Raw genomic sequence first — 27,596 nt, forward strand, 5'->3', positions numbered from 1 at the left:
GTACATTACATATGCACATGCTCAACAAAAAAAAAAAAAGTTCCCTAATCTTCTGATCTGCTCATTCAATTTCCTTATTACAAATTTTTGCAATTCTGAAAAACACAGTGGCCAAGTCCACTTAATGTACAATTACACATTAATTTTTGACATAAACACACATACCTCACCAAAACCACCAAAATACTCTCTTATTTTCTCTTCTGGTGTATCTGGAGAAAGGCCACCAACAAAAATTTTTTTGACGGGCTCTTTTGTTTTCATGGCTTTGGCCCTTTTAGGATCAATGACTTTCCCATTCAATTTATGTTCTTTCTGATCCATGACCTAAGAAAATTAAGTTTTTCACTTTAATATGTAAAACTTAAATGTACAGAAATAAACTACTTCAGCTAATACAGACTAGGGCCCAAGTATAAAAGTCACTAAGAATGATGGAGAGGAAGTATCACACCAGTTGAATTGATTACTAGGTAACCATCACCTTTAACTGATAAACAATGGTTGCTAATGACTTAAATTAAAAAGTTGATTGTTGTATAGATATCTGCCGGTGTGAGGGAACTACTCTATTCAGAGACTTGAGTGAGACAAATTGCTTGTCTAACAAAAATGTAAAACAGGCACTTTCTGCCAACTTGTCATACTTTATCTTTTTAATTAGACTTTTAAAATTCCCCACTACCTTCTTGAAAATGTCTGCTGGGACTGAACATACACCATGTGCTTATTACGCCTCAGTCCTTTTTAAAAATCACTTTTAATTTAGAAAGGCTGGCACATGGAAAGTATTCAGTAAATAATTCCCAAATCCTCCTCTCCCTTCAAACACAGGGTGTGTTAATGAACCTCCGCTGTCCCAGCATGTGGACAGCAGAGGACAGGAAATTCAAGTAATACAGCCTGGGTCCAGTCCAAGCAAGACACATGTAACCTTGTTTCAAACAAGGAAAGAATGTAAGAAACGTGTCTCATCTTTCTCATGAAAAGAACCCACAAGTAACATACAAGTTTACTCTATCAAATTCTCCATGTTTCATTAATCAGAACATATAACACACTACCTTATCTACACTCTCCGACTCTTTAAATAGCACAAAGCCAAAACCCCTTGATCGCCCTGTGATAGGATCTAACTTCAGAGTGCAGTCTACAACTTCACCAAATTTGGAAAAGTAGTCCTTCAGATCTTTCTTTGTAGTGTCCCAGCTAAGGCCTCCTATAAACATTTTCCTGTAAAGACAAAAAGCAGTATTAAAATGCTAAGAAAATTAAACCTTGCCCTGTATTTACTCACATCAATAACCCACCCTTTTCAAACTACATTTATTCAGTACAATAAAATATTATTCTTCCTACACAAAAACACATATCAAAAAACACTACTGTTTAAAGTTCCACTTAACATTGCCCCTTCTGATCAACCACAATACTAAGCAAGAAGCTAATTGCTGGTATTTACATACATATGCATATATACATACACATATATATGCATGCATGCCAAATAAAAGTATTAGTTTTTTAAAGGTAAAATCCTGGCTTCTAGATCTTAACAAATCTTCATTAACCATGTCAACGGCTATGCTGCAATCTCCAGTGTGGCAGCCCCCAGCACACTGTCTATGCTGAGACTCCTTTTCTACTTTTTAATAGTTCTCCCATCTACAGAACTCTTAGAACATAAAATGGAAAAATGCTAAGCCCTCCAAACTGAACTAACCTTTTTCACTTCTGAGAGTCCTTAAAAAGAAACAAAGTAATCATGTAAACTGCATGGAGAAAGAATTACCCACTGAATCATATCTCACTAACTTAGATGATTTATTTACTTACAGTAAAACCTCAGCTAACAAGTTATGAAATGCTTAGGCCTATAAAATGGTAAATGGAAAACACCCAAGAAAAGGCCATATAGAGAACAAATTAAGTCTCAACATACAGTAAAATGCCAAAAAGCAGTTCTGGCAGCAGTTGAGATCCTTTCTACATCTGCTTGTTTTACCAATAAGTTAACAGCAGTAATTATAAAAGCACATCTGTACCTTTTACCCTTTAAGAGTCAAACTAAAAACATAAGTTGTCAAAATTAGCCCTATAAGGCTAAAATTTTCACTTCAGAGATAAAACCATGCTTGCTCAAGATGTTCTCACCTTCATAACTTGGGGGGGGGGTCATGAAAAGGGATGGGGAAGATAAGGCACCAGCTCTCAGCTCTGCAAACAGTAAACATCTCCCCACTTTGACCTTTAACAGGCTGCCACTACAGCCCACTGGGCAGTAAGATGCTCATCAATCTCTTTATCTTCACCTCTAAGGCATCCAGTTAACTGAAATGTTATCATTCTTACCACAAGTTTGTTTGAATTAATGCTAATACCAAAGCTAACTTAGTACAAATAAACTTACTTCAGGTGACATTCAACTCTTTCCATTTAAAGTTAGGTTTTCAACCTGAACATATTACAGAACGGGCCCCAATTTTCAAGACTCTTTTAGGCCTAAAGTAAGACTTATAATCATTTAGTAATGTTATAATCAAATGAATATAACCAAAGTCCATTATGTACTTTTAAAGTCTGTTTATTGCCAATTCCATGGAAAATTTAAAACTTCTCAATACATGTTTCTTTCAACTCCTAATATATAACCCTTATTTAATAACCACTGCTATATACACAGTATTTTTTACCTACAGGACCAGAATACAACTTTCATAAGTGAAAATTCATTACCAACATACACCTTTCAAAGTGAGGCAGATGCTAGTTTTTAAAGACAAGGATATTAACTACAAAGCAATGGTCTCTTGCTTAGATACTATTAAGTTCTACAACAGAAACAAATTCAGCTAAATTTAACTACCTAGTAACCATTTCTGTTATTACAGAATTTCCACATAAATAACTGAATAATTTAGAATTATTTTGGTCTAACTAAACTGACATCCTAATAAAAGACGGTGTATAGGGTAAACCTGAAAACCAAGAAAAGTCTGTCTAGTCCATTACCCAACTACCAGGGACAGAATTTGTTTTTATTTCATGAAAGCAATGTATGGGGGAAAGTCCTCAATTTAAAATTGTTATATATACTTCCGAATAAAAATAACACAGAGGATTGCAGAGATGGCTCAGCAGTTAAGAGCTCTTCCAGAGGACCCGGGTTCAATTCCCAGCACACACTTGACAAGCTCAGAGCTATCTCTAGCTCCAGTTCCAGGAGATTCGACACCCTCACGTAGAATATAAACAGGCAAAACACAGCGCACGCTAAATAAACAAATCTTCAAAAAGAAATCACACACAGAATGAGGTGTCTACTATTTTCAAACGACATAACTGCTGTTTAGATAGGAAGTTAATTTTCTAAATATTAGATATGTATACCAAGTCACCAACTGACCCAATAGCCTAATGGAAGTGCACTCTTAATGAACAAAAACCTTCACACTCTTAATAGAGCTAAAACTGTTCACTGCAAACACATTCTATAAACAAACCTACTTTATCCAGAATATTAAATATTCTGGTCATCTTTTAACTTTTTATACATTACATAGTATTACCTTTTTCTCCAAGTACTGTTTGTCCTCCCTAGTCCTGCAACTGTTTTCTATCTCCAACTATTTTAAATGAAATGTTTTAAGACTATTTGTGACGAGGTCTTACACTACAACTCAAGCTAACTTTAATTGATGCCAATTCTCCAGCCTCCAAATCTAGTGGAGCTCCCACAGTTGGCTCCAAGGAATGAGTCTTCAACACAGCAGTCGTGATTTAACAGCCTATGGACCGACCATCTCTCTTAAACTACCGTAGTATGTTCATTTTATCTGAAGCAAGCTACTAATACATCAGGTGCATCTCACTTGCTTAGCTTTTAGAACACATTTTCTTTCGGTTTTGCCAGCAAGCAATTACTTGTTCTATAATGACTATTAATCTCCCTTTCAAGCTACAAGAGACCAGGTAACATGTTTCCAAATCTTCTGTGAAATTTAACATCTTTTGAACTAAAGCTTAAAATTAGTATTTTGGTAGTACAATAACCAGAAAAGCCAATACATTGCAACAAACATTGTATGCTACCTTTACTAGATGGGAGTATGAAGTCCACCCTATTTTTATTCTGTAGGCACAAGGTTTAACTATATAGTATGCAGCCTAGCGGGAGAATGTCTGCTAAACTTTATGGACAAATAGGCACCTATTATAAACTCTCTACAACACCAGCATGAACTTCCTCTTATTCTGAGATGGCTTGAGATTAACACTAATTTGGACTACTTTATACAGTCATTATCTTGTTTAAAGCACAATACTTATTGTCTGTCCAATAGGGATGGAGCCCGAAATCAAAGGTTTATTCTCAAATTGCTATTAACTCCTCAGACATAAACACCTTTTAGTAAGGGGACAGAACTTAATATCAAGAGAACTGTCAAAGTAGCAACAAACTGTCTCCTAAAGCTATAATCTAAATTTAAAATGTGTTCCTTAGCTGTAAGTGAACCAACAATCCCAATTAAAGAATTTACCCTACAAAGGTCATCTGTCCCCTCCCTCTACTCCATTTTTTTTAGGTCTCATGTAATCCTACCTGATGGCAAACTTGTAGCAAATCTTCCTGCCTTAGCCCCCCCAGTGCTGAGTACTGGGATAATAGATGCACCACCATGCCTGACTGACAAAGTTTAATTTCTTAATTCCACTTATAAACAAAGTATTTCAATAGCCCAAAGAAAATACAGACTCAATAATGTGTTTTCACAGTTACTGATAAGAAAGTCAGTGTTGGGGCTGGAGAGATGGCTCAGTGGTTAAGAGCACTGCCTGCTCTTCTAAAGGTCCTGAGTTCAATTCCCAGCAACCACATGGTGGCTCACAACCATCTGTAATGAGATTTGGTGCCCTCTTCTGGCCTGCAGGAATACATGAGGCAGAATACTGTATACATAATAAATAAATAAGATTTAAAAAAAAAAAGTCAGTGTCAAGCATAGTTACAAAACTTAGTATTGATGACTAACTACCCAAATGCTGATTCTCAGCTCTGCAGGGTCACTCAGAAATTTAGACTCCTTTGTGGAACATCTTATTCCTTTTTAATGCAAGATTAGAGATAGGGGACCAACTGCCAGTTTTTATATGCTAGTTCTACCAACTATACAGCCCTAAAGGAGGTTAAAATGATAACGGTCACCTGCAGTCAGGAATAAAAATTGCCTTAATTTAGAGGAATGTATTTTAATTCAAGAATATTTTTAGAGGCAAAACACAATCTAAATAAAGTTTCTTGTTTTCATTTTCTTTTTTAATAATTTGTTTACTTTACTTTTATTTCCTTTGTATTGGTATTTTGCCTGCACGTATGCTCTGTGTGAGGTTGTCAAATCTTGGAGTTACAGACAGTTGTGAACCGCCATGTGGTCAATGGGAATTGAACCTGGGTCCTCTGAACCACTGAGTCAGCTCCCCAACTCATTTGCTTTCATTTTCAAGTGGAGAGGCTTTATAAATTCTAACATTAAAGGGGAAAACATCCAGGATAAAAGTTTTCCGTAAGATCATGTTTGTTCAATGCTCAAGCTCTAAAATACCCTATAGAAGACTGAAATACCCAGGTTAAGAAATTACGTCACTTTCCTTTAAGAAAAATTCTGAGCCAAGTGGTGGTGTTGCACATCTTTAATCTCAACACTCAGGGAGGCAGAGGCAGGCAGGTGTCAGAGTTTAAGGCCAGCCTAACCTACAGAGAGAGTTCCAGAACAGGCTCCAAAACTATACAGAGAAACCCTGCCTCAAAAAACAAAACAAAATGAAACAAAAAATCCAGAAAGTGTTAATGTCTCTGTGTTCTGTGCATGTGACTGCAGGTGCACCGGAAGCTGGAGTTACAAGGAGCCATGAACACCTGACTTGGTTGGATCCTCTGGTAGAATAAACCTCTATAAATGTAGCTTCTAAAGTCCTCTCAGTAACTCTACCTACATATATGCCAGTGTTTTTTTTTAAGTAATTAAAAGCATAAGAAGCAATACCTAGCAAGCAGTGATGGCTGATAGAAAATGCCTTAATAATTCTAATTACGAAGAACTATAATCCTAGCATTTAAGAAACTGAGGCAGAAGGATCAATAAACTGAGCTATTTGACTGTCTTAAAAAACAAAAGCCACTAGAAAAACTCTCACCAGGTACTGAGAGATGGCTCAGAGGTTAAGAGCACTGACTGTTCTTCCAGAGGTCCTGAGTTCAATTCCCAGCAACTACATGGTGGCTCACAACCATCTATGATGAGATCTGGTGCCCTCTTCTGGCCTGCAGGGATATATGCAGGCAGATGCTGTATACATAGTTAATAAATAAATCTTTAAAAAAAAAAAGAAAAAGAAAAACTCTCACCCTCTTAGTATACAAAGCTAATTTTCCCCAGACCATGGAGATCACTAGTTTAATACTGCAAACTCAATAATATCTTATTTAAAGATGCTTTCCCTATTAAGTCTTTTGCTCCCACCACTTTTGAGCTAAAGCAATGTTTAACACCCCCCCCCACAACTCATACCAGGTGTAAGCCTGATCAACTGTAACAGCGCATTCACTGGCACCCTTTATAGTGGTGTTATTCAAGCACACTTATTTACATAATTCTCCTGGTTATCTACCATTAAAGCTCAACTTTTAAAGCACTACAATGATAAACTCTACAAATCTCAGCAGCATGTATTAAAGAGCATTTTCTTTAGAAATTATGGATTTATTTTAAATGTAATCACTGGTTACTTTTTAACACTGGGGAACCACCACTTGGTAGGGAGTGACTTTACAATCTATATTAAAGATCATTTTCTTTAGAAATTATGGATTTATTTTAAGTGTAATCACTGGTTACTTTTTAGCACTGGGGAACCACCACTTGGTAGGGAGTGACTTTACAATCTATATAAACTACCCTTGGAAACACCCTGACAAACCTTTAACAGTAACAAGACATATCTGATGTGGTTTACAGCACTTGAAAAATACTTTGAAACTATTTAAAACTGCATTAAAGTTAGCTAGTGAAGAAAACTATTTAATCAGTAAAACCTACATCTCAACATTATCTGCCCATTATTAAACAGGTAATTCCTCCATAAGATTTTTATATTATGGTATTTTAAAGTCAAGTGTGAAAAAGTATCCTAGTATTCAAGACTGACACATACATAGTAAGAGCAAACATTTCAAAGAATGATTTTAAATTATTTTATATTAAATCTCATTACTCCACAAGGAACCCACATCAACTACCATAAGAAAGATAACTAGAGGGGCTGGAGAGATGGCTCATTGGTTAAGAGCATTGCCTGCTCTTCCAAAGGTCCTGAGTTCAATTCCCAGCAACCACATGGTGGCTCACAACCATCTGTAATGGGGTCTGGTGCCCTCTTCTGGCCTGCAGGCATACACAGACAGAATATTGTATACATAATAAATAAATAAATAAATATTTTTTAAAAAAAGAAAACCTCTTCCTAGCGCTCAGATGGCAGAGAGAAAGGTGGATCTACAAGAGTTCAAGGCCAGCTGGTCTATATGTGAGTTCCATGCCAGCAAGGGCTACATTGTAAGATCCTGTGTCAAAAAGAAAAAGAAAGGAAAACAGGCATAACATCTAAATTAAACAAGACAGCTTTTAAAAAGAAACCTTAAAAGCTTAACCCAGTATCTCTACCACACTGTTCAACACTGTAAATAAACTTCCAACCTTATAAAGTAAACTTCCACTTACCCACAAGTTACAGACTGGTGTTTCCTTAACATAGAGGTTAAGGTTTGAGTTAACTGAGGCCACTACCTATTCATAATCTTAGAAGTTTTCTACTAGGTATTAATTTAGATAACACTAATAAAGCAGAAATGGATGTTTACTTTTTTAACCCAAGATTAAAGGTAAGTTTTCTGACATCAAGCCAAATCACCAACCCCTACCATCTTTCAGAATCACATTACTTTTTAACGTAATGAAAATCTAAAGCTCATTTCAAAGACATTTGTTTACTGGTGGCTTGTTCAGTGTATCTGCTGACACTTTCCTCTGTCTCTTAAGACTACAGTGGAGACAGAAGGGGGGTTTCCTAACTCATTATTTACTCATTCATTCATCATTTATTTTGATGGCCAAAATAGATAAGTAAGTATTTCAGTACAGAACCCAATACTTAAAAGCTATCACTATGACTACTGGACAAATATGCCAATACAAAGTCTTCCCCCACCCTAAAATACTTAAGTACATAGCATGAACATACTATTTCACACTCCAGAAACTAAAATATGCTTACCTTTACTCCACAGGAGTAAATCACTGGCAGTAGCAACTATTAGAGCAATGGATAAATACACACAAGACATGAAAGTAGGCTGCGTAGTCAGTCTTCCTATGGTGAGCATTGTTTCCAGCAAATAGATCAGAAAACCAAGTAAAAACGTGTTCCATTACCTGAGACCACACTGTTGTTAAGTAACAGAAACAAATCCCAGGCCTCCTGCGTCAGTTTGGTGTCCCATCTACTATAACCCCAAAGCACAGCTACATCAAATCAAACAACTAACCAGTTCTGCATCACTCCATTTGTTAACATGCACATTCGAAGCATACAGCCCTAAGTGAAATGGGAGAGTCATTCTGTTTGTTTTCTTATGTTCTCAGGCATGGCTTCTAACATCACCTAAAGCTAAAGATCATCAGTTATCTTTCCTGGTGGCCTTAAGTCACAGCAAAATGGACTGTGAGGGACATACATACACAATCTAACAATCTAACTATAGAGGTACATATGAGATGTCTTCTATACCTCAGACTACCCAGGCTAAATTACTGAGACTACATATGCATGTATACAAGGTGTCACTTCAGCTCAAGAACTTGTCCAAATTTAAGACACCGCCTCAAAAACAAGCATTTGCCAAATAGCACTCCATGCCTATTATCTCAGATCCTAGGAGGCTGAGTGTGAGGAGTCTGGTGATTTTTAGACCAGCCTGGGCTAAAAAGTGAGATCCTGTCTTGAAAAACAACGGACTGAAACTGTAACTGACAATGCAGTCTAACCCCAGGCCTGTATATTCCGTGTCTCCTAACAGACGACGAATGAGCCTACTACTCCTAGATGGGAGCATGGCTCAGGAACGGAACATTCGCCCACACAGTTCCATCTCCATTATGGACGAGGAAAACACTGAATGTTGCTCCCCTAAATTTGGAGCTTCAGTTTCTACAATTTTACCCCTGCAAAGGTTCCAAAGCGAGTAAACACGGAGACACACCTACTTACAGTCCAGGCCTGTAAATCCAATCTTACTAAATCAAAAGGCCAGTAAATCTGGCATGAGACGAATCTAAAAATACTGGTTTTTCAAACAATGTTCAAACTGTCCCAGAAACACTGGGGTTTCTAACATATCCTCCAACATTCCAAACAAAAACACGTGGGAGTCCCTTCTCAAAAAGGAGAGAACTAAGGACCTCTAAGAAGAATCCCACTCAAGCTCTCACACTAATGGTAACAACACCGTGACACGTCTATACTGACAACTCAGTCAAACTGTTCTATTTCTCACTCAACCCCACCTCCAATGTATCTAATCTGGTAACATTGTCTATAGTATTCCAGGTTCCCAACAGTCTTTACATTTTGAAAACTGTCCCCATAGCTTACAACATGGCATGCACATGCACATTTCCCCAGACACCACCTACCCCAAGAACTGAGACACTGCAGAGTGATTTTACACACCGCATTTATATATATATAAAGTTGTAGATATTAAAGTGGCTAACAAGATAGCTCAAAAGGTAAAGGTACTTGCTGCTGTGTCTGAGACCAGAGTTCAATCCTCAGGACCCACATTATAAAATGAGGACAGACTCTCACCAGTTTCCTTTGATTTCCACATAAGCACTGGTACACAAACAAATCTAACATCAAAAACAATCTTAAAGGTGAACTCAGCCATTTTACTATGGTAATAAACCACTGTTGCCAAATCCCTGTGAAATAAGGAGACTCTTCTAAAAATAACTATTCATTTTCACATGCAAAGGAATTAACCACATCAAATAATGAATTCATCTTTAAAAATATTTTAGGAGGAAAAGCAGGAACAGTGAATGGCACCTACCTACAGCCCCTACCACAGATGGAGACATGAATACTAGGTAAAGGCCAGTCTAAGCACATAGACCATGTCTCAAAAATAGTATTTCAGGACAAAATCTCATTTTAACAGGAACTGCACACAGCAGTGTTTAAGAAATGAACTTTACATGATTTTTAGCCTACTAACCAGTCTCATCTTCACTATAGAAACTATTATTTAAATAACTATATACACTGGTGAGGAAGACAGAGAAACACAGGATATATACACGGGCACCAAAAATGTAATGTTTAAGCATCTTGATTGTTTTGTTCAGAAAGTTTAGCATCTGCAACAAAATGGAGTTGGATAAATGTACAATTATCAAGTCAACTTAGAGAAAGGAGGGATGGGTGAAGAGGATAGAAGGAGAACCTGGCCACATAGGGGCAACACACCTCTAGTCCAAGAAAGAGACTTGCGAAGTGAAGAAACAAGCCTCCTAAGCCTGGGCAACATAGTGAGACTGTCTCCAGAAAAAGGGTTGGAGGGTAAGAATGCCTTCCAAGTGTTTCTGAAAAACCTACCACCTCAAAGTCTGCCAGTGGAGAACTGGCCATCACATGAAATGCTCTGTAACACTGACAAAAGTTACCCAACTTTCTCCAAATGACCACAGAAAGCTCTACACATATTTGCTACTGAACAAAGGAGCAAAGATAATTCTTTTAACAGTGAAAACAATGACCTTCAAATCTAAAGATCAATACAACTTACTACACACAATTAACAATTACATAAGGTTCAAAGAGAAGACGAATGTAGTTAAATTTTAATTTGACATTATTACCTAGTTAACTAACTACACCCAGCAGGCACCAAAATATAAGGTTCATCCAAACATCATTATTTACTATGTCTCATTCAGACCCCACCCAGTCTTTCGCACGTTAGTCTACTTTACCTCCAACTTAAAACTGGGCAGTTATGAGTAGATGAGAATAGTTAAAAAATAAACCCCATATAAAATTTAGTATTTCCAAAATAATAGACATGGTCTATAAAGACAGACATAAGGCGGTGTACTGGCTTTTTAACCTCCAATGGTGAGAGACACAGCCCAAGAAAATTAAAATATGAGCCTGAGGGCAGAGACTGACATTTTAGGAGGGAGAAGTGGGATAAAAAGAATACTCAACCTACCAGCCTCCAAAGGGAAGTCATGCAAATGTGAACACATGTCAACCAACTGTAATTAACATTCCAGCCAAATCACACTGAAAATAAAAGATCTGGTAAGAGCTGTAGTGGGAAAGCCACATTTAGCCCACCTATGTATAATACAATCAATGCTTAAAGTGTTTATATTGCTGGTGAAGATATAGGACTTTGCATAAAGCACAGTAATATACTTAAGGAACTGTCTATTTGACAGACTACTTCAGTATAACATGCAAGACATTTCAACACACAATATTTTTAATCAAGTAACCTTTATATTTAGCTTTAAGCTTAGAATTTAAACAAAAACTATTTCAACCTAATAAAAACTAAATGAAGTACAGTAACTTTTCTGCTTGCCCATATTTAAAAGAAAAATTACTAATTACATTTAGTTTAGGTTGGTCAAATTGTCATATCATGCATTACCACAAACCATATACCACGCAATGGCATCAATTTTGCCCACAGATTACTTAGGATATCTAGAAAGTCTTTATAGCCCAGGCACAAGACTCATCCTAGTGTATTAATGTCTAAAAAATCTCCTGGGGCTAAATGGGCAACTAAATTATAGAGCCTCTGCATGTTATGACTACTGAAATCTTTATAAGACAGAAATAAAATTTAAAAGTTTTACCATTCTTCCCGCTGTGCCGTCGCTGCTTCAGTGTGTCGTGGGGAGGAGTTTGAATGGCTAGGGAATTAACAACCGGTACAGCAACCAATCAAAATTCTAGTTTTAGTTTTTGACATTGTTAGGGTTAAAAACTAATTCATTTATAAGTCAGTTCAACAAGAAATAACTACATAGACAGCTAGCTACTTTGTAACTTTCAAAACTCAGGGGTAATAGAAAGCCTGCCCCAGTTACACAATTAACCATTTTGGTGCCTCTGTCCAAAGAACAGAATTCAGAAAGCAAAACCCAAAATGTTAAAAACTTAATTCTTCAAATAATTAACAGTTATTCCTTTTCTAAAACTAAGCCACATTACTATTCAAGATTCGTTCTGTTTAAACTCACTTCCCCTCCCACCAATTCCCCACTAAAGCCAGTACAACCAGTAGCTGACTGAAGAGTGTCAGTCTTGACTGAGATTTTTAAAAACTATATTACAAGTACTTCTCTGATGCCCCAACACCCCTACAAATCTGAAACTTTTAACCACTAAAGGAAATCATGTTTGCTAATACCAGGCTTAAATGACTTATTTTTACTTCCCACGGAAACTTTTTCTTTATATAGTGTAAAAAAATTGCATACGCACAGCCCCATTATTAAAAAAAGTATCGAAACGGTAACTCAAGATCAGCAATCTGTAATGGGAACATGAAAATCTAAGGACCCGGATCCATCCCACCTTCCTAACCTCCTGTGTTTTAACATATTAAAAGCAGCTTTTGGTGGCAAGACAAAAGTTACTTCAATTAGAGGAAGCAGATTAGCACTGAAAAAAATCCTGAAAAATTAACCCATTGAACAACACAGAATTTATTGTATTTTAAAGGGCGAGTGGGCTTCTTTCAACAATAGTAAGAGGGCGAGACTGAGAAGAAACCAAAACAGGCTCCTGGGCACTGAAAAGGCGGGAGAGAAAATTTTAAGTTGCACAGAGTAAGTAAGGAAAGACTACAATCTGTACAAATAGGCAACCCTGAAGGCGCGAAAAGGGTGCACAGCAGAGTAACTTGGCAGAATGGGGGAAGGGCAACCGCAGGCAGGAGGTAGAAGAGCCCCAGTCAAGTGCAGGCCCCATCGACCACAAGGACTTAAATGGAGCCCGAGGAGCCAGACCAACGCGCCATCAGGAAGGAGACCGGGGGCATCAGCAGGCCCAGTCTGTCTACAGCACAAATGCAGGGCCTGGTGTGAGCGTGCCGTGGGGTCGGCGTACAGTGGACAGAACGAACGCGTCCTAAGGCGAAACTTATTTAAAATGCTAAAAACCACTGGCCTGAAGCCGACGCGGGAGAAAGAGAGGTGGACAGCCTACACCTTCCTGAAAGCAAGAGCGGATAAATAATCGCGCCGTCTCGGGGTGGTGGTGAAGCACCCACCCAACCTCAGAAAGCCTAGTAAAAAGCATTCTGTGCGTTTGCATTTGTAAGCCTAAGAGGTTAGAAATCCGGGAGAGATGGCGGGGGGTGGAGGGGTAGCTCCGTCAGGCGGGAAAAAATCCTGGCGGCTAAGACGGTGGGAGGAGACCCACGGCGAGGGAGGAAAGAGGGCGGGCCGCGGAGTAGCATGGTGACGGCTAAAGGTGGAAACGTGTGTGATGGGGGAGGGGGCGAGCAGGCAGGGAAGGAGGAAATGCAGGCCCCGGGGAGCCGCAGGTACAAGAGGGGCGACCGGGCGAGCAGGCCGTGGCACTCGGGCCTGCGGGCGGGCGCGGGAGCGAGGCCTAATGGCGGGGAGGGGGAGGGGGCCTGGCGAGCGGCTGCCCGGGGCCGCCCCTTACTCACCCTTCATCCTCCTCGTTCTTACTGGCGTCGATCTTCGCCCCCTCGGCCTCGGCGCTGCCTCCCTCGGTGCCTCCGGCCGCGGAGCCGCCGCCGCTCCCGCTTCCCGCCGCCGCTGCCCCCGGCGCCGCCGCCGCCGCCGCCACCATGGCTCCCTCCTGCTCGCCCGCCGAGCTGCCTACCGCCGCCGTGGCCGCCGCCGCCGCCCCGTCCCCTCCGAACTGCTCCTCCGACATAGCGCTGCTGCCGCCGCCGCCGAGACGACACCCACCGCCGCCGCCGCGAACCGAAACTAGCAGCAAAGTGATCCCCGCCGCCGCCGCGCGTCCGCTCTACCTCGCGAGGCACACAAGACAAGGCGCGCGCGTGGCTGCAAGGGCTCCGGCGCCTCGTCCCCGGCCTGCCCCCCTCGCCTCCCGCTCTCGCGCGGCGCGCACTCGCACTCTTCCCCCGCCGGCCGCGCTGGAAAACGATGAAGGCGCAGCGGCGGCCACTCTCGCCTCCTCCTCGCTTTAATGGCGCCGCCGCGGACCACCTAAAATGGCCGACGGAAGAACGGCGCGTCCCGGTCACGTGACGCCGGAGCGCGCCCTTCGCGCCTCCTCCGCCCCTTCCACCGCGAGTCCCCACCCACCCGCCGCCCCCTCCCCTCGCGGGCCCGCCCCTCTCGTTCCCTTTCCCTGCTCGCTCTCACGCTCCTCCGGCGCGCCGCGCGGGCCTTTAAAGGGAACCGGAAGTGGCGCGCCGGAGAGGGGCGCACGGCTACCATCGAGAACAAGGAGCGCTGGTTCGAGGCCGCGGCTAGAGAGACCCCCGCGTCCCTTGGCCCCGCCCTTCCGCGGATTCCTGGAGTCCCTCGCTCCTCCTAGGCCGCGGCTGGCTCGGGACGGCCAGCCCGGAGGGGTGTGGTTTGGCCACGTCCCGGCGGTGGCTCAGGTCTCAGCGTCTGCGGCCCGGGTGGCCTGCGTGAGACGGTGGCCACGCGTGTGCCCTGCTCGCCGCGCTCCTCCGCCCGTCGTCCCCGCTTACTCCGGGTGACATTGAGGTTCCGCCGCGGCGCCGGCTGCTGGCTTAAGGCCGCTGGCGGCCGAAGCTGCTTTTTCTCAGAATTCCTTTCCAGCTCTTAACGCTTTACTTCCGTTACTAGAAGAGCCGAAAGCCGGCCACGATTCTTTGAAGTTCCTAGGGGTTGGGAAATGTGTTAAAGGCGACGCCGGGGTTCGTATTTTTTAATGAGTTCCAGTCTTTGTATTAAGTAAGATATATAAATGTCATGAATCATCTTTACAAGATTTCTAAGTCTGCGGTGTTGCGGTGGCGATTTTATAAAAAGAAAAATGAAACACTGTTAGGCGTGTGGTTCAGGATTTAAAAATCATTCGTTAAGAAACCTCGTAGAATTCCTATTCAGGAGTTGGGCTTCACAGTTTCCTGCAAGACTCTTAGCAGAAAATGGGATTGCTATATACCTTTCTGACCTCAGCCACTTGACTGCCTACTAAGTGTCCAGACTGGGCTTCCCAAAACTCAGGAGGAAGAAGAAGGATGGATTGTTGAGGCCAACCTGGAATTATGCCTTTGCAAAACACATCAAAAACATTGAAGTAAATGCTTCCCATGGGGTACTTAATCAATTTAGAGTTACTATATATAATCAAAATATCCCAAAGAGGAAAACAAAAGGTTTATTACCATCAGAATTTATGCTACAAAATTATTCAAATAAAAGAGTCAAATTGGTGGAAATACCTTTAAAATACAATCTTATAAGACTTTAAAGCAGATTACAGAATGGCAGTGTCAAGACTGTTAAGAAGTAGAAGTGATTCCACGTTTGTCTCCTCTTTCCAAATATTAGCCAAATAGGCGGCTTTGTGCTCAGGTCAAATATTGCAGATTGGTGGCAAATGGGATGAACACAGAGAATTATTCCTCTGGATTCAAATGACAGGCCTACTTCTTACTGACTGTGGCAGTTTGAATGAGAACAGCCCCCATAGGTTCATATATTTGAATGCTTTGTGCCCAAGGGGTGGAACTGTTTGGGAAGGATGAGAAGGTATGAGTTTATTGGGGATGTGTCCTTGGGAGTTTGGAATTTCAAAAGGCCACTCTAGACCTGGTGTCTATTTCTACTTGCTGCCAGTGGATCAGGACATAAAGCTCTCAGCTTTTTTTTCCAGTGCCACGCCTGTCTACTTCCCACCTTGACAACCTTGGACTAATCCTCCAAAATTTTAACCAAGCACCTAATTAAATGCTTTTCTCTTCATGTTGCCTAGATCATGGTGTCTCCTCACAACAATAGAGCAGAAAGTCCGTTTTAATTCACAGGCAGCCCTGTAGTTTCTGGAATTTGAGTGATACTCAGAATTCCTCCTATTATGGTCCAGATGTCTGCCTCGCTTTGTGAATGCTAGGAACCGAAACCAGGTCCTCTGCAGGAGCAGCATATGCTCTTCAGTGCTGAGCCTTCCTTCCAGACCCAAAGCCAACTCTTACCCAAAGGGTTTGTGACCCACAGGTTGAGAACCACTGCCCAGAAGTAAGTGGGGGGGGGGGGGACACCAAACACTAAGCTTAGGACATGTTGCCAAGGCAGAGGGTTTGGCTGAGGTAGGAGTGTGCTTGCTGCTCAAGTGAACAGTGGAGGCCAGTGTGGCTGAAGAGAAGGGAGGAAAGAAGGTGCAGAGATTCATACCTCAGAGTGATTCAGGAATGAGGTCACCCAGAGCCTTGTAAGCGTTGCTTTTATTTTTAAAGTTATGAGAAAAGTGAAGGGTTTTGAACAGATGAAAGATGCCAACTTCCTTAAACTTTAAATAGGTCATTTTGGATGCTTTGTAGACAGTACACTGTGGGAAAGCATCAGGAAGGTGAATTAAAGGGTTGCTGTCATAAGTTGACTATTTTAGCCTCTTGGATGATTTGTTCTGTCAGGAAACAAATCTACAAAAACAATATTATTTACATGTGACTTAATTTTTCTAAATGCTATTTTCTGCACAGAGAAGCACATTTTAATGACATTTTAATGACATTAAAAATAAAACTTAAGGGTGGTGGTAGCACACACTCAGGAGGCAGAGGCAGGTGAATCTTTGAGTAAAAGGCTAGCCTGACCTATATAGTGAGTTCCAGGCCAGCCAGGGCTACATAGTGATACCTTGTTTAAACAGAAGAAGACTTGCAGGACTAAGGTGTGACTCGGTTGGTAGAGTGCTTGTCTAGCATGAATGAGGCCTGGGTTCGTTCCCAGCACTACATAAAACTGGAAGTGCTGGCACACAGTCTGCAATCCCAGCACTTGGAGGATGGAGGCAGGATTCTCAGAAGTTACACTGAATTCGAGACCCTACCTCAAATAAATGAAGAAATAAGTACTTGTACCCAGTGTTCAGAAGTGTGCTTGCTATCCTAGCGATTCTGGGGGCTGAGGCAAAAGGAGCATGTGACTTCATGAATTTGAAACCAATCATCAGAATTCATACAAACATCTTGTCTTCAAAAATAATAAAACTGAGCACAGTGTGGCTGCAAGACCTACATAAGACTGTCCCCATTATGTCCTGACAATGGAGATGGCGCTTCATTAACCTCTCTCCCTTCCTGAAGAGCTATAGGCAGTTAACGGTTGCTAGGGGAAAGAGCACTATGTTCCTCAACGGTATAGTCACTGGTAAGTTGCTCTTGTTTGGATAAATAACCTTCCACCCATGCTCATGCAAGCAATTCTAATTAAATGCAGCACACACATACATTCACACATATATCTACACACACAGAGACATATACATTCACACACAGACACAAACATACATTCACATACATATACACACATAGACATAGTATGGTGCGGGAGAATTATCTGTATTCTGTCAATCATATTTTGAATAAACGCTGATAGGCCAGGCAGGAAGTATAGGTAGTTCAACCAGACAGGAAGTAGAGGCAGGGCGATGAGAACAGGAAAATTCTAAAAAGGAGGAAGCCCATTCCTCCCACTCCTGCCCAAACTCCAAAAAAAACAAGATGTAAGCTGCCCCGCTGAAAAAAGGTACCAAGCTGTGTGGCTAGCATAGAGAAGAATAATGGGTTAATATAAACTATAAGAGCTAATAAGACTGAGCTAATGGGCCAATCAGTTTTATAACTTACAGAGATCTCTGTGTGATTTTCTTTGGGACTTGCCGACTAGGGTACCGAGCGAGACAAAAACCCCAAGAAGCAAGCCCCCTCATGTTACAATAGTACACACAAACTTTATCTGTCTGTCTATCTATCTATCTATCTGCATACACACACACACAAAGGGCAAAGGAAAGAAGGAGGGGATATGTGTTTCACCAGGTGGTGGTGGTGCACACCTTTAATTTCAGCTATTGGGAGGCAGAGGCAGAAGATCTCTGTGAGTTCAAGGCCAGCCTGGTCTATCTATAAAGCAAGTTCTGGGACACCCAGGGCTACCCAGAAAAATCATGTCTTGAAAAAAAGAAAAAGTGAGGCAGAAAACAGACAGATCCCATCTTAACAGACTCAGACTTTATTGGATCTATGAGGGGCCACAACCTTTCCTCAGGATGAAGGCTGAACACACTTAGGGAGCTAAGGGACATACACGAGAGCTATCAGAAGTTACAGCTATTTTTAATAGGAGCAGGGTGATTTGTTTTCTCTACCCAGGAATATTGTTTTTGCAGGTGGAGCAGAAAGTTCAGGCTGGGGTTAAGTAATTATTCATGGCCCAAAGTTATCACACAATACAGCCTGACTCAATTCCTCATGGCCGCTGGCTATTACCCAACAAGTCCCAACTCTGGAAGGGTAAAAGGAAAAAGGGAAGGGGTCGTAGTTTGGGAGTGGTTGCTTCCTGCTAGGCACTGTTGCAAAGGCAGAGGGGGCAAGTTGAGCAGGCTTCCAGGTTGGATATAATCTGGCAGCTTTCAGCCATGAAGAATTCTGTGGCCCTCTGAGTGGAGAAAGTTGTAGGCTTCACTGGAGGAACTCGGACAGGTAAAAGAGCAGGAGCCAAAGAGTAAAGTTAGTACAATCACAAAGACTGAGCCAACCAAGGGGGCAGTCCACGGTCCCCGAGCAGTCTAGGTATTCTTCCAGAAAATATTGTCTACACTTTTTCTGTTTTTCCTTCTAAAAATTGTTTTACATTTTCCCATAGTAGGGAGAACTGGTTTTCATATAAACAGCAATCTTCCTCTCGAAAGGCACAGATGCCTTGCATTTTGACAATCATTAATTCTGGTCATCTGTGGCATTGGAGGACCACTGTAGCCTGAGAATCTGTCTGGTTCTGTAGGGAGACTATGCTGTGTTGTTGTACCAGGGTCAGGTCTATCTGGTTGACCAGTTGGCTGTATTATACCTGCTGGATCCATATCATTGTTGCATCAGTGGCGGCTGCCCACTGCTAGGACACTTCCAGAAGTTTGGGGAGTAGAATAGAGCTTCTCTTTCTCCTACTATGATGGACATTGATAGATTACCTGACCCAGAAGACCAAGTCTGGAATGAGGAAGACTGTGGCACATTTCCCTCCAGGGAGGCAAGTCTAAGTGCCATCCTTACATGTAAAGCAACCATGTGGTGCTTGACTTGGAAGCCAAGTGGGTACAATTTGTTTATCTATAGTGGTTAGTGTTCTATTGCTGTGTTCTATCCCTGGCCCCCATAGGCTTGTAGCTATATCATAATGCAAAAACACATCCAGCCCAACTTCAAAAGTCCAAATAGGGTCCAGGTGTCAGTCTGGGACCTTTGAGGGAATAGGCAGGAACAAGAAAACTCTGTGGGTCCGGGCATGAGTCTGGGACCTCCAAGGGAGTAGATCAGAGCCAGAGACCTTTGCAGGAAACCCCAAGCCAGGGACCTTCACAGGAGCAGATCCAGACCAGGGACATTTACAGAAACAGGTCTGAGTCAGCAACCTAGACCAGAGCAGGCCTGAGAGAGTAAACTCCATGGGAGCAGAGTAAACCCCAGGAGCATTGAGCAACCTCCAGGAACATGGAGTGACCAATGGGGGAACTAGAACCATGGCACTGACTGTACCACTAGGAACAACCATCTGAGCCTTGGATCCTTTGGCACCTAGAAGATTAATCACCATAGTCACGGACAGCCCCAACCATTAGAGGAAAAGATGAGTAGACAAGGTAAGGACAATGCAACACCACAAAGAGCAAAGTGACACCAGTAAAACCTAGAGACCCTACAACAGCAAGACTTGAACAACCAAATATAGATGAAGCAGAAGAAAATGGCCTAAAAAATAACTTCAGGAGAAGGTTTGAGACTCTTAAAAAGGAAATGAGAAATTCCCTGAAAGAAATAGAGAAAAAGACAAACAAAAAATTAGAAGACATCAGTAAATCCCTTAAAACCAAGAAAAAGCAATCAAACATATGAAAGAAACTATTCAAGACTTGAAAACTGAAATAGAGACATTAATAAAAACATAAGCCGAGGGAATTACAAAAATGGAAATCATGAGAAAATGGTCAAGAAGCACAAATGCAAGCATAAACAGCAGAATACAAGAGATAGAAGAGAGAATCTCAAGCACTGAAGATACAGTAGAGGAAATAGACTCATCTGTAAAAAAAAAAAAGAAATTAAATCTAACAAAAGCTTAATACAAAATATTCAGGAAATATGGGACACTGAAAAGACCAAACCTAAGAATAATAGGTACAGAAAAAGGAGAAGTTCAACTCAAAAGCACAGAAAATATGTTTAACAAAATAATAGAAGACAACTTTTCCAACCTAAAGAAAGATATGCCTATGAAGATACAAGAAGCACACAGAACACCAAATAGATGGAATCAAAAAAAAAGTCCCACATAATAATCAAAACACTAAACTTATGGAATGAAGAAAGAATATTAAGAGCTACAAAGGAAAAAGGCCAAGTGACATATAAAGGCAGACCTATCAGAATACATCTGACTTCTCATTGAAGACAATGAAAGCCAGAAGGTCATGGTCAAGCATTATGCAGATATTAAGAAACCACAGTGCCAGCCCAGACTATTATATCCAGCAAAACTTTCAATCATTATAGAAGGACAAAACAAGATATTCTATGACAGACCCAGATTTAACCAATACCTACCTACAAACCCAGCCATACAAAAAGTACTAGAATAAAAATTCCAACGCAAGGAAGTTGGCTACACCAACAAAAACGCAAACAATTGGTGATCTCACAGCAGCAAATCCCAAAAAAGGGAAAAATACACAAATTAACATCACCACCAACAAAAACTAAATTAACAGGAGATAGCAATCATTGGTCATTAATATCCCTTAATATAACTGGACTCAACTCACATATAAAAAGACACAGGTTAACAAATTGGATATGAAAACAGAATCCATCCTTCTGCTGCATACAAGAAACAAACCTCAACCTCAAAGACAGACATCGCCTTAGAGTAAAGGGTTGGGAAAACAATTTAAAGTCAAATGGACCTAAGAAGCAAGCTGGTGTAACTATCCTAGTATCTAACAAATGCCAAACTAACTTCAAACTAAAATCAATCAAAAGAGACAAAGAAGGACATTTCATATTGGTCACAGGAAAAATCCACCAAGAAGAAATCTCAATACTGAACATCTATGCCTCAAATACAAGGGCACCCTCATATGTAAGAGAAACACTACTAAAGCTTAAATCACACATTAAACACCACACACTAATAGTGGGAGACTTCAACACTCCACTCTCAGCACTGGACAGATCAGTCAGACAAAAAGTTAACAGAGAAATAAGAGAACTAACAGATGTTATGACTCAAATAGACTTATCAGACATTTATAGAATATTCCGTCCAAACAGAAAAGAATATACCTTCTTCTCAGCACCTCATGGAACCCTCTCAGAAACTGATCACACACTTAGTAACAAAACAAACCTTAACAGATACAAAAAAAAGTTGGAATAACCCCACACATCTTATCACATCAATATGGTTTAAAGCTAGAATTCAACAAATCCAGCAAGCTCACAAACATATGGAAATTAAATAATGCTCACCTGAATCATCAATGGGTCAAGGAAAAAATAAAGGGAGAAATTAAAGACTTCCTAAAATTCAATGAAAATGACCACACTACATATCCAAATTTATGGGAAACAATGAAAGCAATATTAAGAGGAAATGCCTACATAAAGAAACTGGAAAAATCCCACACTAGTGAATTAACAGAACATTTGAAAACTTTAGAAAAAAAAAGAAGCAAACTCACCCAAGAGAACTAGTCGGCAGGAAATAATCAAATTGAGAGCTGAAATAAAAAAAAAAATAGGAAAGCTGTGCAGTGGTGGTGTACACCTTTAATCCCAGTACACAAGAGGCAGAGGCAGGTGGTTCTCTGTGAGTTTAAGGGCAGACAGGACTACACAAGCTAGTTCCAGGATGGGTTCCAAGGCTACAGAGAAATCTTGTCTCCAAAAACCAAAACCATATCTTGTCTCCAAAAACCATATATATACACAAAAAAAAAACAATACAAACAATACAAAGAGTGGGATCTTCAAGAAAATCAACAAAATAGACAAACCTTTATCCAAACTAACCAAAAGGCAGAGAGAGAATATCCAAATTAACATCAGAAATGAACAGGGGGAGATATCAACAGACACGGAAGAAATACAGAGAATCATCAGGTGCTATTTCAAAAACCTGTACTCCACAAAATTGGAAAACTTAAAAGAAATTGACAACTTTCTGGATATATTATCAAAATTAAATCAAAACCGGATAAGCAAATTAAACAGAACTATAACTGCTGAAGAAATAGAAACAGTCATCAAAAGTCTCCCAACCAAAAAAAAGAAGAAGAAGAAGAAGGAGGAGGAGGAGGAGGAGGAGGAGGAGGAGGAGGAGGAGGAGGAGGAGGAAAGAAAGAAAGAAAGAAAGAAAGAAAGAAAGAAAAAGAGAAAGAGAAACCCAGGACCAGATGGTTTCAGCTTAGAATTCTACAAAATTTTCAAAGAAGAACTAATACCAATACTCCTCAAATTGTTTCACACAATAGAACAGAAAGAACATTGCCAAACTCTTTTTATATTTTTGGTTGTGAGCCTAGCCTTTAACGGCTGAGCCATCTCGCCAGCTCTGCCAAACTCTTTTTATGAGGCTTCAATTACCCTGATACCAAACCACATAAAGACATTACTAAGAAAGAGAATTACAGACCAATCTCACTCATGAACATTGATGCAAAAATACTGAATAAAATACTGAAAATTTGAATCCAAGAACACATCAGAACTGTCATCCACCATGATCGAGTCGGCTTCATTCCAGAGATGCAGGGATGGTTCAACATATAAAAATTGGTCAACGTAATCACTATATAAACAAACTGAAAAGTAAAAACTACACGATCATCTTATTAGATTCTGAAAAAGCTTTCAAACAAAATACAACATCCTTTCATGATAAAGGTCTTGGGGAGAGCAGGGATACAAGGAACATACCTAAACATAATAAAGGCAATATACAGCAAGCCAACAGCCAACATCAAACTAAATGGAGAGAAACTCACAGTGATCCCACTGAAATCAGGAACAAGACAAGACTGTCCACTCTCTCCATATCTATTCAACATAGTTCTTGAGGTCCTAGCTAGAGCAATAAGACAACTAAAGGAGATCAAGGGGATACAAATCAGAAAAGAAGAAGTCACTCTCACTATTTGCTGATGATACAATAGTTTACATAAGCAATCCCAAAAATTCTACCAAGGAACTTCTACAACTTATAAACACTTTTAGTTAATGTAGCAGGATACAAGATTAACTCAAAAAAATTAGTAGCCCTTCTTTACACAGATGATAAAGAAAGAAATCAGAGAAACATCACCATTTACAATAGCTACAAATAGCATAAAATATCTCAGAGTAACTCTAACTAAACAAGTGGAAGACTTGTATGATAAGAACTTTAAATTTTTGAAGAAAGAAATTGAAGAAGACACCAGAAAGTGGAAAGATCTCCTATGTGCTTGGGTAGGTAGAATTAACATTGTAAAAATGGCAGTCTTACCTAAAGCAATCTACAGATTCAATGGAATGCCCAGCAAGATCCCAGCAAAATTCTTCACAGACCTCAAAAGAAAAGAACTTAATTTCATATGGAAAATAAAAAAACCAGGATAGCGAAAACAATCCTGTACAGTAAAAGAACTTCTGGAGGCATCACAATCCCTGACTTCAAACTCTACTACAGAGCTACTGCACTGAAAACAGCCTGGTATTGGCAATAGAACAGACAGGAGACCAATGGAACTGAATTGAAAACCCAGATATTAATCCACATACTTTCAAAAACCTGATTTTTGACAAAGAAGCAAAAATTATCAAATGGAAAAAAGAAAATTTTATTTAACAAATGCTGTTGGCATAACTGGATATCAACATGTAGAAGAATGAAAATAGATTGATATCTGTTGCCATGCACAAAACTCAAGTCCGAATTGATCAAAGACTTCAACATAAAACCAGACACATTAAACCTTATAGAAGAGAAAGTGGGAAGTATACTTGAGCACATTGGCACAGGGGACCACTTCCTAAATATAACCCCAAGCAACATAGACACTGAGAGAAACAATTAATAAATGGGGCCTCCTAAAACTGAAAAGCTTCTGTAAAGCAAAGGGCATGGTCAACAAGACAGACAACAGCCTACAGAATGGGAAAAGATCTTCACCAACCCCACATCACACACAGGACTGATCTCCAAAATACACAAAGAACTCAAGAAATTGGTCATCAAACGAACAAATAATCCAATAAAAAATGGAGTACAGACCCAAACAGAGAACTCTCAAAGAGGAATCTAAAATGGCTGAAAGACACTTAAAGAAATGCTCAACATCCTTAGTCATTAGATAAATGCAAATCAAAACAACTCTGAAATTCTATCTTACAACTATAAGAATGACCAAGATCAAAAACACTGATGACAACTTATGCGGGAGAGGATGTTGGGGAAAGGGAACACTCCTGTATTGCTGGTGGGAGTCCAAGGTGGTACAGCCCCTTTTAATATCTGTCTGGTGATTTTTCAGAAAATAGAAAACAACCTTCTTCAAGACCCAGCAATACCACTTTTGGGCATATATCCAAAGGATGCTCAATCGTGCCACAAGGACATGTCCTCAACTATGTTCATAGCAGCAATGTTTGTCATAGCCAGAACCTGGAAACAACCTAAATGCCCCTCGACCAAAGAATGGATAAGGAAAATTTGGTACATTTACCCAATGGAGTACTACACAGCAGAAAAAATGACACCTTGAAATTTGCAGGCAAATGGTGGAGCTAGAAAACATCATATTGAGTGAGGTAACCCAGACTCAGAAAGACAATTATTATATGCACTCACTCATAAGTGGTTTTTAAACATAAAGCAAAGAAAACCGGCCTATAAATCACAATCCCAGAGACCTAGACAACAATGAGGACTCTAAGAGGGACATACATGGATCTAATCTATATGGGAAGTAGAAAAAGACAAGATCTCCTGAGTAAATTGCGAGCCTGTAGACCTTGGGAGAGGGTTGAAGGGGAGTCAAGAGGCAGGGAGGGGAGCAGAGAAAAATGTGGAGCTCAATAAAAATCAATTAAAAAAAGATTTGAAGAATAAAAAACATTCCAATGTAGAAAGGATCAGTGGGCCACTTCCCGACGCCCAGCTCCTGGCTACCAGCTAGCTTTACCCGAAATAATTACATGGAAACTGTATTCTTTTAAACACTGCCTGGCCCATTAGTTCCAGCCTCTTATTGACTAATTCTCACATCTTGATTAACCCATTCCTAATAATCTGTGTAGCACCACAAAGTGATGGCTTACCGGGAAAGATTCAGCATGTCTGACCTGGCGGCTGGCTCCATGGCGTCTGACCAACTATGCTTTCTTTCTCCCAGCATTCTGTTCTGTCTACTCTGCCTACCTAATTTTCTGTCCTATCAAAGGGCCAAGGCAGTTTCGTTATTAACCAATGAAAGTAACACATAGACAGATGACCCTCCTCCATCAGTCCAAATGGTCTATCACAATCTCAACACTGTTTAAAACTCTACATTTCAGCCAGGTATTGGTGGTGCACACCTTTAATCTTAGCACTTCTGAAGCAGAGATAGGCATCTTTGTGAGTTCAAGGTCAGCCTGCTCTATGGAGCGAGTTCTAGGACAGCCAAGGTACACAGAGAAACTCTCTGACTCCAAAAACAAAACAACAACAATAAAACCCTCCAAAGTTCAAACTCTCTTCTAAAATTTGTGCAATCTCTTAACTATAACCCCCTGTAAATTCAAAAAGGAGATCACATATTTCCACTATCATTGGCCCAGGATATGTATTACCATTCCAAAAGGGAGCATAGGGAGCATAGTGAAATACTAGTGGCCAGATGTCTTGTCAGAGCCACAGAACACTGACTAAGGCAGAATGGAAGAAGGCACTAGACCAGAGAGTCAACAGGATGGTTAGGGAACTGGGGAGAGTTCTGGGTTTGAGAGTCATATAAACTGATCACATAGTGTGGCGGAGAATATGCTTACCTGACTCACAGTGAAGGATTGGAACATTCCTAATAACCAAATGATATCAAGGGTTTCTAGGTGAGGAGGGACCATCTCTGTTGGGTCCAGGGACAGTCGCAGATCTTCCTTTATCACAACCAGGAAAAGCAGAAATTGGGAATGTTGTATAACAAAACTTTTTCTGGGGAGGCAAAAACACACTTATCTAGTCACCCAGATAGGGAGCCCACAACAGAAAGTGCAGATACTGCCAAAACCCAACTTCATTCTTTGGTCAAGGGGTGTTTAGGTTGTTTCCAGGTTCTGGCTATGGCAAACAATGCTGCTATGAACATAGTTGAGGACATGTCCTTGTGGCATGATTAAGCATCCTTTGGATATATACCCAAAAGTGGTATTGCTGGTCTTGAGGAAGACCGTTCCCTAATTTTCTGGGAAATCGCCATACTGGTTTTCAAAGTGGCTGTACCAGCTTGCACTCCCACCAGCAATGCAGCAGTGTTCCCTTTCCCCCACAGCCTCTCCCGCATAAGTTGTCATCAGTGTTTTTGATCTTGGCCATTCTTACAGGTGTGAAATGGAATCTCAGAGTTGTTTTGATTTGCATTTCTCTGATGGCTAAGGATGTTGAGCATTTCCTTAAGTATCTTTCAGTCATTTTAGATTCCTCTACTGAGAATTCTTTGTCTAGGTCTGTACCACATTTTTTACTAAATTATTTGTTCTTTTGAAGACCAATTTCTTGAGTTCTTTGTGTATTTTGGAGATCAGACCTCTGTCTGATGTGGGGTTAGTGAAGATCTTTTCCCATTCTGTAGGCTGTTGTCTGTCTTGTTGACCATGCCCTTTGCTTTACAGAAGCTTTTCAGTTTTAGGAAGTCCCATTTATTTATTTATTTATTTATTTATTTATTGTTTCTCTCAGTGTCTGTGCTGCTGGGGTTATATTTAGTAAGTGGTCTCCAGTGCCAATGTGTTCAAGTGTATTTCCCATTTTCTCTTCTATAAGGTTCAGACAGGGTTTCTCTGTAGCTTTGGTGTCTGTCCTGGAATTAACTATTGTAGACCAGGTTGGCCTTGAACTCACAGAGATCCACCTGCCTCTGCCTCCAGAATGCTGGAGTTATAGGCATGTGCCACCACCACTGGTTAGAAGCTCCTGGACCTTCTGGGGGTCTAGTTAGGGCACCTCTGAGTCAAACCC

At 40.6% G+C, this 27,596-nt stretch overlaps 1 protein-coding gene across 4 annotated transcripts in view; it reads right to left on the bottom strand.

The window, feature by feature from the left end:
• LOC121440924 (heterogeneous nuclear ribonucleoprotein D0-like) overlaps positions 1 to 14,347 on the bottom strand; it is an 18,820-nt gene extending 4,473 nt beyond the window's left edge. Inside the window, exons 1-4 of one of the 4 annotated variants that reach the window (XM_041641945.1) lie at positions 13,817 to 14,347; positions 11,991 to 12,047; positions 1,065 to 1,233; positions 166 to 327 (exon numbers count right to left, since the gene is read on the bottom strand). In XM_041641945.1, the coding sequence (XP_041497879.1) occupies positions 166 to 327; positions 1,065 to 1,233; positions 11,991 to 12,047; positions 13,817 to 14,049 (621 nt within the window). In that variant the 5' untranslated portion in view covers positions 14,050 to 14,347. The remainder of the gene's footprint in view (positions 1 to 165; positions 328 to 1,064; positions 1,234 to 11,990; positions 12,048 to 13,816) is intronic. The other 3 variants (XM_041641948.1, XM_041641947.1, XM_041641949.1) reach the window with 3 other exon arrangements.
• Positions 14,348 to 27,596: the final 13,249 nt, after the last annotated feature.

Source organism: Microtus oregoni, unplaced genomic scaffold (genome assembly GCF_018167655.1).
Source record: "Microtus oregoni isolate MIOR12 unplaced genomic scaffold, Mior012 000072F_ref0000427, whole genome shotgun sequence".
NCBI lineage: Eukaryota > Metazoa > Chordata > Mammalia > Rodentia > Cricetidae > Microtus > Microtus oregoni.